Source organism: Laccaria bicolor, genomic scaffold (genome assembly GCF_000143565.1).
Source record: "Laccaria bicolor S238N-H82 LACBIscaffold_3 genomic scaffold, whole genome shotgun sequence".
NCBI lineage: Eukaryota > Fungi > Basidiomycota > Agaricomycetes > Agaricales > Hydnangiaceae > Laccaria > Laccaria bicolor.
The window spans coordinates 721,422-734,208 of NW_001889874.1; the positions used below are offsets into that span (position 1 = coordinate 721,422).

At 43.0% G+C, this 12,787-nt stretch overlaps 3 protein-coding genes across 3 annotated transcripts; 1 reads left to right on the top strand and 2 right to left on the bottom strand.

The window, feature by feature from the left end:
• Positions 1–4,632: 4,632 nt before the first annotated feature.
• Positions 4,633–5,190, top strand: LACBIDRAFT_308513 (uncharacterized protein; the record flags this gene model as incomplete). The annotated part of the gene is made up of 3 exons (XM_001875538.1): positions 4,633–4,782; positions 4,838–4,978; positions 5,041–5,190. The coding sequence occupies 3 exons, from the start codon at positions 4,633–4,635 to the stop codon at positions 5,188–5,190; spliced, it is 441 nt and encodes a 146-aa protein (XP_001875573.1).
• A 626-nt stretch (positions 5,191–5,816) lies between these two features.
• On the bottom strand, positions 5,817–7,169 carry LACBIDRAFT_322505 (uncharacterized protein; the record flags this gene model as incomplete). The annotated part of the gene is made up of 3 exons (XM_001875979.1): positions 5,817–6,362; positions 6,494–6,561; positions 6,671–7,169. The coding sequence occupies 3 exons, from the start codon at positions 7,167–7,169 to the stop codon at positions 5,817–5,819; spliced, it is 1,113 nt and encodes a 370-aa protein (XP_001876014.1).
• A 2,120-nt stretch (positions 7,170–9,289) lies between these two features.
• Positions 9,290–9,587, bottom strand: LACBIDRAFT_308515 (uncharacterized protein; the record flags this gene model as incomplete). Its single annotated transcript, XM_001875980.1, has 3 exons — positions 9,290–9,302; positions 9,359–9,469; positions 9,520–9,587. The coding sequence occupies 3 exons, from the start codon at positions 9,585–9,587 to the stop codon at positions 9,290–9,292; spliced, it is 192 nt and encodes a 63-aa protein (XP_001876015.1).
• Positions 9,588–12,787: the final 3,200 nt, after the last annotated feature.

Sequence of the window (12,787 nt, forward strand, 5' to 3'; positions counted from 1 at the left end):
GGGGTACCACTAAGGTTCCCTAATTCAAGAATTGGATAACCTCATAGGTACCCAAAAATGGGTGACTGAAGTGTCCAGACAGAGTCTACACAGACTCCGAATAGACTCCAGCTAGATTGTCCAAAAATATAGACATTTTGTTGTATTATAGTTGAACTCCATTTAAATCATGTACCTGCCAGGTAGGACTAAAGGGCCTTCGTGCTTCAGGAATTTGAGCAACTGCTGCAGGTGGTGGCATAAAAAGAGGATTTGGTGCAAATGGGACTGGGGGTGGAGGAATGGGTTGAGGTAAAGCCATTTCAGGAGCAGGAGCAGGATTTGGGGCATGCTGAGGTATTCCCAGATCAATGGGAGCAACATGCCCTGGGTAGTGCACACCATGAGGAGCATGACAATGCTGGGGGCTATTCAATGTGTGATTGTCATGTTCTGCACTCTGTGCAGCAATTCAAACTCGTCAAGGAGTATTCAGAGGAGTTTCAGACCTTCAATTTTAGTTATATCAGTTTCAAGACTGAAAAATCTCATCAATTAGATATATACATCTTGAGAAATGAAATATGCTGGGGTTTAATGATGAGGACAGTCTCAAGGTCCTGATGTTCAATCAGGCAAAGGCAGAGAAAAAGCGAAATTGGTGTGAAAAATGGTAGTTGATAATGGAGTGATCATGATTTTCTGCCTATTTTTGAATAGATTACCATATATGGAAATAGGCCCTAGTCACTGAAAAAACACCATCCAAGTAAAAAACACTCCCAGTCCTGGTTGGTCCAACCCTGATTTAGTCCTCAGCTGAGGTAAAATTCAGCCCTTAGGACTGGTTTGAGTCCTGCCAAGCTCAGTCCTGCTCCTTTTTCCTTCCCTACCTTCAGTAGATTATGATATCCTGTTCCAACCTGTGAGATGGTATGTGTTCTATGACGAAGACTCAGAACTTGTTCATCCATATCTGCCTATGTATTTACACTCAAGGTGATCCTTACTGCTCAACTTCATGGGTTTCATGGGCCCAACATCTGGCCCATGAAAAGAAAACAAGAGTTCAATTGAAACATAAGTCACCAGGTGAGATGGAGATGGGGAGGGATGGGAATGGGATGTCCTCCTGCATGTCCTCACTCATTTTCTGGCCTGCTCAGTCTGTACCACAGAGATACCAATATATTGAACCAAGATATTCAGAATTGTGGGGATGTGCCACATCCTGCAGGTGGATAAAAAAGGAAAATTTCCTTATTTGGTAAGGCATAGTAAGATTCTTTTCCTCCACTAGACCCATTCTACTATATAAGGAGATAAGCTGACAAAGAATCTCCCTATTTGGTAACCTCCTTGGCTCTGTCCTTGGCTCTATAACACTCTGCATGTTCCTCACTCCAGGTGTGTCCATTTCTATGAAAAGCAGCAATTCAACTTTTTTCTATCAAATGTGCCTTATTTGTGCTCATTGTAGCTATACCTCTTTTGTTATTCTCAATTTCCATGAAAATAGTGTTGCAGCTGTTATACTTCCCCCATGTCCCTCTGGCTGTGTCTTTTTCAAAATGTGAGAACAAACTACTCAACTTAAACCTACTCACCTGTAATCTTTCCCCAATATCAGTGGTAAATAATTTTTCTGCATTAGTAGCCAGTGCAACTAGCAATTTCAGAGTTGGTGCCACTTATATACAATTTATGAACCACAGCGCAGCTCAGTCCTCAATTGTGCCATTATTCTGTGTTATGGGGGGTATTCCCAGTGCTACCTGTACTAATCAAAACTCATACACTTGGGGTGTCACCCTGGTGTCCTGATTTTCAGGCACCTTTCCATCTTTTTTCTGAGAGTTTTTTCATTGCACTTCTTGTAGTTGGACAGTAGTAGATCTCAATCCCATCCAAAAGTGACAAAGCACTAGATCAACTGGACAAGGTGGATGAAAGTGACAGTGAAGCTCTAGATCAACTCAGTCAAATTTTAGCAGATAAAGATGTGGAGGTTGAGACTGTGCAACCTCAAGTTGAACCAGAAGGCATTCAAGCCTGACCCATGTGGAGGGTGTTTCTTGCATGGCTCAAGTTGATAGTCATCCACTTCAGAACAACACACATCATTTCACACCTCAACAGCAACTGTAATCATCCAATGGTTATAAAACTCTTGGAGCACCCTCTACTTGATAATACCACAATTAACACAAAAAAATTATTTGACTAGTATATACCTCCTGCAAGTGGAAGTGCATCTAACACAACAAATGATGACATCCTGTGTTTCCTTGACACAATAGCACAATCAAACCCCAAGTTGGGTGATGATGACAATGAGGATCTCAAAAGAATGCTGGAGTGAGGCTGCTACTACAGAGGAAAAGACAAAGACAGGACTCCTAGTCACTGCTAATAGGCAGGTAGACCCAACTTGAAGGGTGAATGAAGCAGTGGGTGGCCAACTTTGAGGTCTGACCATCAAGGCTGTGACTAGTAAGTAGTAAGTAAGTTTGCATATTGAATATACTGAACAACTTCATAACTTCAATTAGAGTTGGAAGCTACTAGTACTTGACCTGAGACCATCATCATATAGTACACTACAGCAGAATGACATTGATCATATTCAAAAAGTGCAATGTAGCACTAGTAGCACATGGCAAGTCAGAAAACAATTTTTAAAAGGAATGTAAAAACATCATAGCAAAGACTCTGAAATACACAGACTTGGAGAAGCCAGATCATTAGATTCAGGCAAGGGTAGTTGGCCAGTGTGTCTTGCAGTATAGTCTCCACATGCTGAGCAAAAATATCAAGTAACTCCCTGGTTTGGAAGTTGAATGCAAACTGAAGGAGGACTATACCTGGCATGCTGCCAAGTAGCCTCAGAGTTGTGAGGCACAACTATGATGCATCCAATCAATTAAAGGTGTAACATAGTCAGACTAGACTTGGAAAGCTCACCTCCAGCAGAACTCCTGAAAGGATACTGCTGGGAATTACTACATCACAGTGGTGGTTGCCCTCCCTGAGGATGAGGCAGGATCTAAATGACGCCTGCTTCAATTTGTCTTTCTTGGTGATGCTGTAAGTTTGATGCAGCCTCTACAATGACAAGAGGGTTGTCCATGAAATGTGGGTGATGAAGGAGTTGGTGGAGGCAAAGCAAAAAGATTTCATGGGTCAGTGGGTCCCCATTGGTGTTGACATCCTTTCAGTACAAAAACCAATGTTAGCTCAGTTAGAGTTGATAAAGCTAGGAACTGACCCCGATTATAATCATCTTTGCCAAGAACAAGGTAACACTATCTGGATTCATGGGATTGGGGAGCCAGATCCCAAAGAGAGAAAACATGTAAGATGCATGTGTAACCCATATGGTTAGTGTGTCGTGGTGTTACCAACTCCTGTCTATCAGGAGATAGTGTCAAATGATGTTCCAGGTGGAAACCCTGACCCACTCAGAGCTAATTTGATGCAATGTTTCATTATCCCAGATAAATTCAAAGTTGACTACTCACATGGCTGGTATTCCACTGAATCCAGAACCATCAGGCTGTATGCTGCATGGGTTTCAGACAACTAGACATATGCTTTGAGTGACTTCTCTGGGCTTGTTTGATTTCATGTTGTCAGCCATGATGGAGGCTTGTCAAAGGCTGACCTTGATAGAAACCCTCAACCTGTATGTCTTCCTGCTCTTGTTTGTGTCAGAGCTAAAATCATCTATCAAATAGTCATGGACCAGTCTTTTCAGCTCTGCCTTGGTTGAGGTCCTGACTGGCATTTGGAGACAGAATTGGCAAGACAGGCTCTAGACAGGTGGAGAGCTGATGTTTGTCAGGAATATCAAATCTATTTGCAAGAGATAGGTGCTCTTCACCAGGCACATGCAAAAGCACATTCCAATCAGAGGATTGACTCATTCTTTGCAAGAAAGTACCTCCATTTATTCATTGGGAGGCTGAGATATATTAATTTTTAATTTTTACAGATCTACAGGTGCTCTTGAAGAAAGGGAAAGGAGAGCCCTTGATACAAGTCTACTTCCCAACCCTCCCAGAAGGCCCATTATTTGCAACAACCCATTTGGTGCCTTTAGTGGATTTGGTTGTCACTGTGCCAATGACTTTCTTTTCTTACAGCCATTTGCGGTACCCAAGGCGTGGCATCAATTTTTTAAAATTCCACTGCTTTTATCGTGAAAATACTGCGCAGCTCCTAGTACACGCAAAACGCGTCCGATGGGGACGTATTATGACTCAAATTGACCGCCTTTTCAGTGTGGAGGGCATGGCGCAAGTTTTATTTGAATTGAATCCAATTCGATCGCGTTATTTCGTAGATATTGTATTATAAGATATGTTGGCTTTTATTCGTGTTCAAAAAGCTCAGTTCTTCCAAGACTTGAAACATATGTGTATTGCATGTATTTGAAAAGCCCCGTGAAGTTTGAAGACAATCGGGCTGGGATTCGTGATTCAATTGATGAATTCACGAGCCGTCACGTGCATGTTACATCTCTCTCGCCGCAACCACGACATTTCTGACCTCTAGCACCCAGATATGCCACGAAAAGTAAACCTCAGCCCTGCTTGAGTGCATTACTCATGAGATCTCAAGCAAAGGGTCATATATCAAAGCTACACACTGATGAAAACTACAACAGAGATTGCCATCGATCTCAACATGCCTGTTCATGTTGTCCAGCGTGTCTTGATGAATTGGCGGGAGATTGGAGATGTTTGCAAGGATAGAGCACACATGGGCAGAGCCCCACTTATGAAACAGGATAGCATAAAGGTGTGTGTCAGAATTTGTGCTCTTTTTGCAAGTGACGTTCCGCATATTGTAATAGCTGATGCTTGGGCTCCTTGAACGGTGTCCAGACATGTACCTCGACGAAATTCAAGAGCAGTTGGAGGAACAGAACAACGTTATTGTTTCCTTAGCCACCATCTACAGAAGCCTTCGTCGTCTAGGCATCACATCCAAAAAGGTGCGATCTTTTGCTGTCGCACAAGTTTGGCTCTTATGTATTTTTTCCTGCCTTGATATTAGCTCTCGAGGGCCGCCCAAGAACGCTGCGAAGAGGCATGTCGAAATTTCACGTTAGAGATTGGCGGTGAGCCCCCAGAGAGACTTGTAACAGCTGATGAGGCTGCTGTGAACATCCTCAAGTCATATTGTGAAAATGGATGGGCACCCTGAGGCATGCGTGCACAGAAACGCACTAGATTTACTCGCGGTGCTAGGTACATTCGACATTATGAGAAGTGAGCATCCCATGGATAACCATTCACTAGATACTCTATGCTCCCTGCGATTTCGACGAAGGGCCTCATCTATGAGCATATAAAGGTGGGCAGTTATAATGGCGACGAGTTTCTTCAGTGGCTAGAAGGCCTTCTTGTGATCATGAACCCATACCCTGCACCTCTGAGTGTTCTCATTTTGGATAACTGCCGCATTCATCATGTAGAAGGGGTAGCAGAGATGTGTGAAGAGAGGTACTATTTATCTTCCTCCATGCATGACATCTTTTTCTGATCTTTTCAAGGGGGGTAAAGCTAGTCTATCTGCCGCCGTACTCGCCTGATTTGAACCCCATTGAAGAGTGCTTCTCATTCATCAAACACTACATCTGTCGGCATGGCCAGGAGTTCCGAGATGCTGTGGAGCTTGGCGATGATGCTGCTCCCTTTGTGTTCTTATATGGAGCACTCGATCAGGTCACTGAATCACATGCAATTGGGTGGTTCAAGCATTCAGGTTATATGTAATGTGCAATAATAATCTACATAGCTACGGAATTTGTAATTGTTCGCACCTGTAATTTACTTCTTCCTTGAAAGACGGTCAATTTGTTTCTTCTCTGCCTTGACCCTCCCCAAAACGAATCGAGCATTTCCAAGAGACATTCCAAAGTCATTGCGCAAGCGATCTTCATCAAACTCTATAATTTCTTGCAATCCGAAAATGTCATGTTGTTGGAAAATATCAGCAAAGGTTGCAAGGGCTGGACGTTCAGGATGACGGGTGAGTAACGTTGAAAAAAAGTCGGCAAGAAGTGGATATTTTGATTCATCTGATTGGGTACCATGAGATGATGCGGTAGAGGTGCGATTTAGTGTTTGGGTGGGAGCTGATGTTGGAGCGGGAATGGTGGTTGGTGGTGGCGGGGGTGCAGTGGGGTAGGTATACGGGGGATAATAATATGGCGGTGGCGGAGGCGGCCATTGAGAATGTCCGTATCCCATGGTATGCAGAGCTTCAACATGAGGTGGTGGAGCTGATGAGGAGGAGGTTGGTTGGGTGAAAAAGGCATTGAATAATGGTGCTTTCGGAGGGGTGCGGAGAGTGACACCATGGCTCGACAGCGCCTGAATCAATGTTAGCCAAATAATGATTGAAAAAGTCAAATGTACCAGAGCATTTGCCCAAGCACATCGTTAGTGTCACATAAGGAATCTTCGCTGCTGCAGAACTGAGTTTGTATGCTAAGATAGGTCACCGTGGAATATCGATGCAGGGAACAGCCATTAGAATAGCATTGACGGCCAATTTGAATGTCGTGCCCCACTGCAGAGTGATTCGTTGGATGCTGGTGTCCTCCACTTGCGGTACCAATAGCACAATCTCTACAAAATATAAGGAGAGAAGTAGAGGGCAAGGAATGAGGGCGACGTACTGCGCTGTTTGTTTTTACGGGTCTCTGCTTCTTCATCATCCTCGTCATCTTCCAACTCAATTGCGGCTCCCTTATTCTTCTCAGTTGTTGCTGAATGCTTTCCTGTATTCGCTTTAGGTCGCTTTGAGATTGTAATGGTTTCGACGGATGAGGATCCTTCTTTGCGCGATGTAGGCAACTTGATTTTGAGGGCAGATGTTGGTTGAATTATAGCATCAGTAGGGTCATCGGAATCAGAGTTAGCTGCGGTATAGATATCTGTAGAATTGGCTTCTGGGTCGTCTAGAATCTCTTGCAAGTCTTCATCAGCTAGAGTGGTGTCCATGGGTTCCACAGGAGTCGGGCTTGGTGGGAACCAGAGTGGAGGATCAGGATCAGAAAGTCCAGCTGTTTCCGATATTGCGGCTGCAGTAAAACGTGCTGATCTTCGAGTAGGAGTCTTGGGACTAGCTTCGGTAGGCTTTCTCTTGCGTTTCTTGCTGTTCTTCGCATTGGCCATGGTGTGCGTTGTGGTTGCGGCGAGAGAGACGTAACGTGCGCGTGATGGCTCGTGAATTCATCAATTGAATCATGAATCCCAGCCCGATTGTCTTCAAACTTCACGGGGCTTTTCAAATACATGCAATACACATATGTTTCAAGTCTTGGAAGAACTGAGCCTTTTGAACACAAATAAAAGCCAACATATCTTATAATACAATATCTATGAAATAACACGATCGAATTGGATTCAATTCAAATAAAACTTGCGCCGTGCCCTCCGCACTGAAAAGGCGGTCAATTTGAGCCATAATACGTCCCCATCGGACGCGTTTTGCGTGTACTAGGAGCTGCGCGGTATTTTCACGGTAAAAGCAGCGGAATTTTAAAAAATTGATGCCGCGCCTTGGGTACCGCAAATGGCTGTAAATGCAATATTTTCAGGCATCCCATCTTACCTCCTCTGCTCAAATGACAACTTCTGTGAAGATTTTAAAGATGCTATCTATTCTTAGGTTACCCAAATTTCCTTTATATAGTTCTACCAGCTTGTCTCTTCCATTCCAAACAGAAGGCAATTTCTGAGGCTGGGCAGGCTGGGGAGGGGGAGCTGTCTGATGATGGAGGGATGGTGCTGACTGTCAGAAAGATCTCATCATACTGCTAATCAGCTGCTTACTGGAACTCTGGCAGGTAGTGAGTGTTGGAGCTTATTGTCCAGCATGCACTGCATAGCCAATATGTGGGTGCTTCCTTTAATGAATTGCTGTTGGTACAGGGAATAGTCAGTCTCTAAATTCAATATCCGAAAGCTGGTTCCATAGACTCACCATACCAGCCTGTGCGAATGAGCTCTGGCAGCTGTCACAGAGGGCAGCTGTACCATATGCACTGCAAGTCTTCATATTTGGGGGGAAAAGCAAGGTGTGCCTGCAGCAGTCCATTACCCTGAAGTAATCAGCCATCTCTTTCACCCCTGAACCATTGGTGCTGTGGGAAGGCATCTCCCTCAGATGCCAAAATATGGTGATGTATGCAGATTGGTGAGTTCTTTCTGCTGTCCCAGATTTGCACAAGAACCTAAAGATGTTTCAAGGTGCTGAGTAGTAAATCACCAATTTCAAATTGACATCCTCATGGCCAAAGTCCACTCCCATGTTGCTGACCATTGCCTGTGCCTTCATGTCCCCTTCATGCCAGGATTTCACCACAGATTCCCTAGCATCCTCATTCCCATTTGCATGATAGGTGACACATGGAAGTGCACCCACAAATTCCTTGGCAACCACCTCAAAAGAGCAAAACATGACTGCACTGTCCTCTGTTTAAAATTTGCCCAAGGCCTGCTGAATGTGGTTAAGGATGGTGAGTGGTTGGTCCTTGGTGAGGAGAAAATGGCCTCCTCCACATGACAGTTGGCAGAGCCCATGTACTGGCAAGCTGAGTAATGAGTACTAGGAGTCAGAAAAAAAGAATCCTGGACCAGCTGAGTGTTCCCATATCAGAGGTCTTTATTGTCCCCACTGATTCCTGCCAGAATCCAGCAGAATCTGGGAAATTCCTGGAATTCCAGAGGAATCAAATTTGGCGCAGAGGCCTGTGTAGTTGATTATTGAAGTGCATATTCTAGTCTAACCTGTTGGATAATAATGTAGCTCAAGTCCATGCTGTTGAAATGGATGGTATTATGTAGTGTTCAGGACTGATAGATAATACACACAATTTCTTGTTTTCATTGCTTCTCAAATACCACATTACCACAATGAATGCAGTATTATGCATGGCAAAAGCTGGGATCAGGCTCAATTGAACAGATTCAAAGGATTGAGTTTACTATATAGCCTCCTTTTGGAGCTTAATATCTCAGCAAAAACCTGAAGAACCTTCCCACAAAAGATGGCATCCAATGGACCAGTATTGCAGCCTGCAGAAATAATTTATATATTTTTATAAAGGACCCCAGACACCCTTTGTCAGCTTTGGTATGATGGTATGGTATGGTATGGGGTCATTTGGTATGGTATGGGATGACATGGTATGGTATGGTAACATGGTATTGGGATTGAGCTCATATACCACCCTGGAATGGGTACCCCCAAGGTACCCTAAATCAAGGAATTGATGTACTTCATAGGTACCCTAAAATGGGTGACTGAAGTGAGATGTTTCCTATGAGCCCTGGAATATGGAAATAAAGCACAAACTTGCCATAATATGACATGCTCTGTCTTTTTTGTTGATCTCCCCAAAAAGAAGATTGTGCCAAGGTTGAACATTGATGCACACCATCTCACAAATGGGGCCCATGTTTCCCAGCAACTACACACTTCCTATGAGCTCTAAAATGTAGAAATCAAGTGAAAACTTACCAGAATATCATATGTTCTTTGTTTTTGATGCTGTCTCCCTGAAAAACACTTGCTACAAGGCCAAACATCGATGCATAGCTTCTCAAAAACACAGTCTGTGTTTCCCACTCACTACACAGCTCCTATGAGCCCCAAAACATAGAAATTGAGTTAAAACTGACTGTAATATCATGCTCTTTGTTTTCGGTGGTATGTTTCCAAAAGAAAATTGCAACAAAGTCAAACATTGATGTGCAGCTTCTTGCAAATGAGGCCTGTGTTTCCCACTAACTAGAGGTTCCAGTGACCTCCAGATGCAGAAATCAAGTGAAAAGTTACCATAATATCATATATACTTTGTTTTTGATGCTGCACCCCCAAAAACACTTGTGACAAGGTGAAACATCGGGCCCATGTTTCCTGCTTGCTACACAGTTCTTGTAAGTGCCAAAGCTCTTTGGTGTCCCCCCCAGAAAAATTGTGATGAGTTCGAACATTGAAGCACAGCTTCTCACAAATGGGGCCCATTCTTGCCACTAACTAGATGCTTCTTATGAGCTTCAGAACATAGAACTCAAGTTAAAACTTACCAAAATATCATATGTTCTTTGTTTTTTATGGTGTTTTCTCCCTAAAAAAGAATTGCAATGAGTTTGTGTCCTTAAAACCTCTTATTCAAAAGTCTCCAAGTAAGTTGACTCCCCAAGCATGCTGGCTTCGTTCACACTGAACTTATCTGACCACGAAGAAATCTCCTTTTAATTGATTACAATTGTCCACCTCCTAAGTCTCTACTTGGATGCATCAGTCTTTGATGTGTATGCGGGAATTGCCATACATGACTTTCTGAATGGCCATGAGCCGTCTTTTCTGTGTTTTAGACATACCATTAGGCGTCTATGTCGTCTTTCTGTATATTTCTTGTATAAGTATGAGTTTCCACATTAAATACATTATGTGTTTCTAAACCGTTTGGTAGTAATGCAATTCTTCTCCCTGCGTTGGGTGTTTACTCTAGAACCTCTTTGTGTTCTATTTCATGGTAGGTGAATCTTAGATAGGATCAAAGTATAGTGTCACGACGCGTGCTGCTGCCAGTTCCAAAGCCCTCATCCTACTTTCAGATTCTACGCATTAGGTAGTTTTGCAGAAGAAAAGTTGAAGTTGCAGTGGTAGTTGTCAGAAGGATGTTTGGCTGCAGCAGATGACACAAATAAACTTCGACTTATTCAGGAAAATAAGTTTTCTTCCACTGTAGAGCCACTGTTCTCAGAAATCAATTAGGACAAATCAAAGATTGGAAGTACTTATATGCACAGCTGCTGCCCTGAGGGCAATGTCTTTGTCCAGAATTGAGCTTGCAAAGACATCCAAGGTGACAACTTTATGATACTTTTTATGTGGATCTTTCAGACTCAGCAGTGATGGGCCATTAAACAACTCTTTGAGAAATGTGGTGAATGCTGGATCTTAAAATGGGAGCCACTAAGAGGAGTTGCAGATCAGTTTAAAGGACCCATGTTCTGGAAGAGAGCACATTGAGGTTAAACCCAGAATGGGTTATAGTCAAAGTCTCATTGATTACATCTGTGCTTTCAAACTCAACCTGTGACTGGAGCAGCCCAAATTGTTTCAGAAATTCTTCATGTCCCTTTCAAGCAAGGTAACCAGATTTTAGAATTATAGAATATTGGCAAGTTATTGTAGGAGGTCTACAAAGCAGGTTGAAAGCACAATATTGGCAAATTTTTGTAGAATGTCTGGAAGATATGTTGAAATTATCCTCTTTTGTTATGAGTCTGCCACGATTTTAGTAGTTGGCCTCTTTTTGTAACCATGCTGTCTGAATCATCGAATATTGGACAGTTATTGTAGGAAGTCTGGAAAATGGGTTGAAAAATTATTCTCTTTTGTTACAAGTCCTCCACAAATCTTGTTGTTGGCCTGGTAATAGAATATTTATATCCTCCTTGCAAACAATTGTGGAATATTGGCAAGTTATGTAGGAGGTCTGGAAAGCTGGTTGAAATTTATTCTCCTTTGTCATTGGCTGCCAGAATTGCAAGATTTTGGCAGAGCAACGCAGAATTTTATCCAAGGCTTATAATAATTAGTATATTTACCACATTTTGCTTAGTTTGCACAGCATCTTCAAAATTATCCATAACTTTACTAATGGGGTCAAAGTGGTGCCACATTGTTTTGAAGTGACAAATAGGCTTCATTCAACAAGATATCAGGATGATGGTCACATGACCAATTACCAAAAATAGCCAAAAACAAAAGCTGTAGCTCTACACTGTGGCTTACTGAATCTGTATGAAGTATGTTCAAAAGTGCTCCCATTGTGCAGATATGAGGTAAATAAGGGGGAGTGGTGGTGTAGTGGCACCACTGCTCGCCTCTTGGTGCACTCAAGCCAGGAGGTTGGGGGTTCAAACCCTCCCCAAGACCATTCCCAGACTACATGTTGACACTGGGGATTTTTGCTGCTACTATTGACACCTGGGAGATCGTGGGATTAGGGAGGATGTGCTGGACACTCAGTGATATTAGCCAGGTGCTGCAAAGGCTGGAATGCTGTCTGTCATAGTGGGAGCCATGGGATGTTGGAACCATCCCTCAGGGTTGCCTCTTTGGGAAAGTGGGACTGTGGTCTCACCGTGTTGGGAGTTCTGTGGCGATGGGACCAGTGATGGAGTGGCGGTGCAGTTGCTGGAAGGAAATCACTCCAAAGTTAAATAAACCAATACAACAAACTTAACCAGTTGCAGGCCAGGTTCAACACCGTTCTATTCTTGTATCAAGAAAACCTTCATTGACCTAGGAGATATATTGGAATGTAAAAAGATGTCATGGGTGCCAACAGCATGCATGGATATTACAGGTGCCATGTTGTTTCTAAGGCTGAGGGTCATGCCAAGAATGAATAGTCAGGAAACACCTGGACCTTGGTCCCAAGATGTGGTCATCAAAGGGGAGCAGTAGTTATGTAGTTTGTATACTTTCATGACATTCTCTTCAATGGAGCCAGGAAAACATTTTTGTGAGTATTTTGGCTACATGAATGCATTTGAGGCCATTTTGTCATAGAATGGTAGTGGAAAACAATAAATTAAAACCAAGAATGCCACAATACCAAGATGTGCCAGATTGTGCACATGCATAAAAAAGGAAATTTGCCTTATTTGGTAAGGCATATTAAGATTCTTTTCCTCCACTGGACCCATTCTACCATACAAGGAGATAAGCTGACAAATAATCTCCTTATTTGACTTGCCTTTGTTCT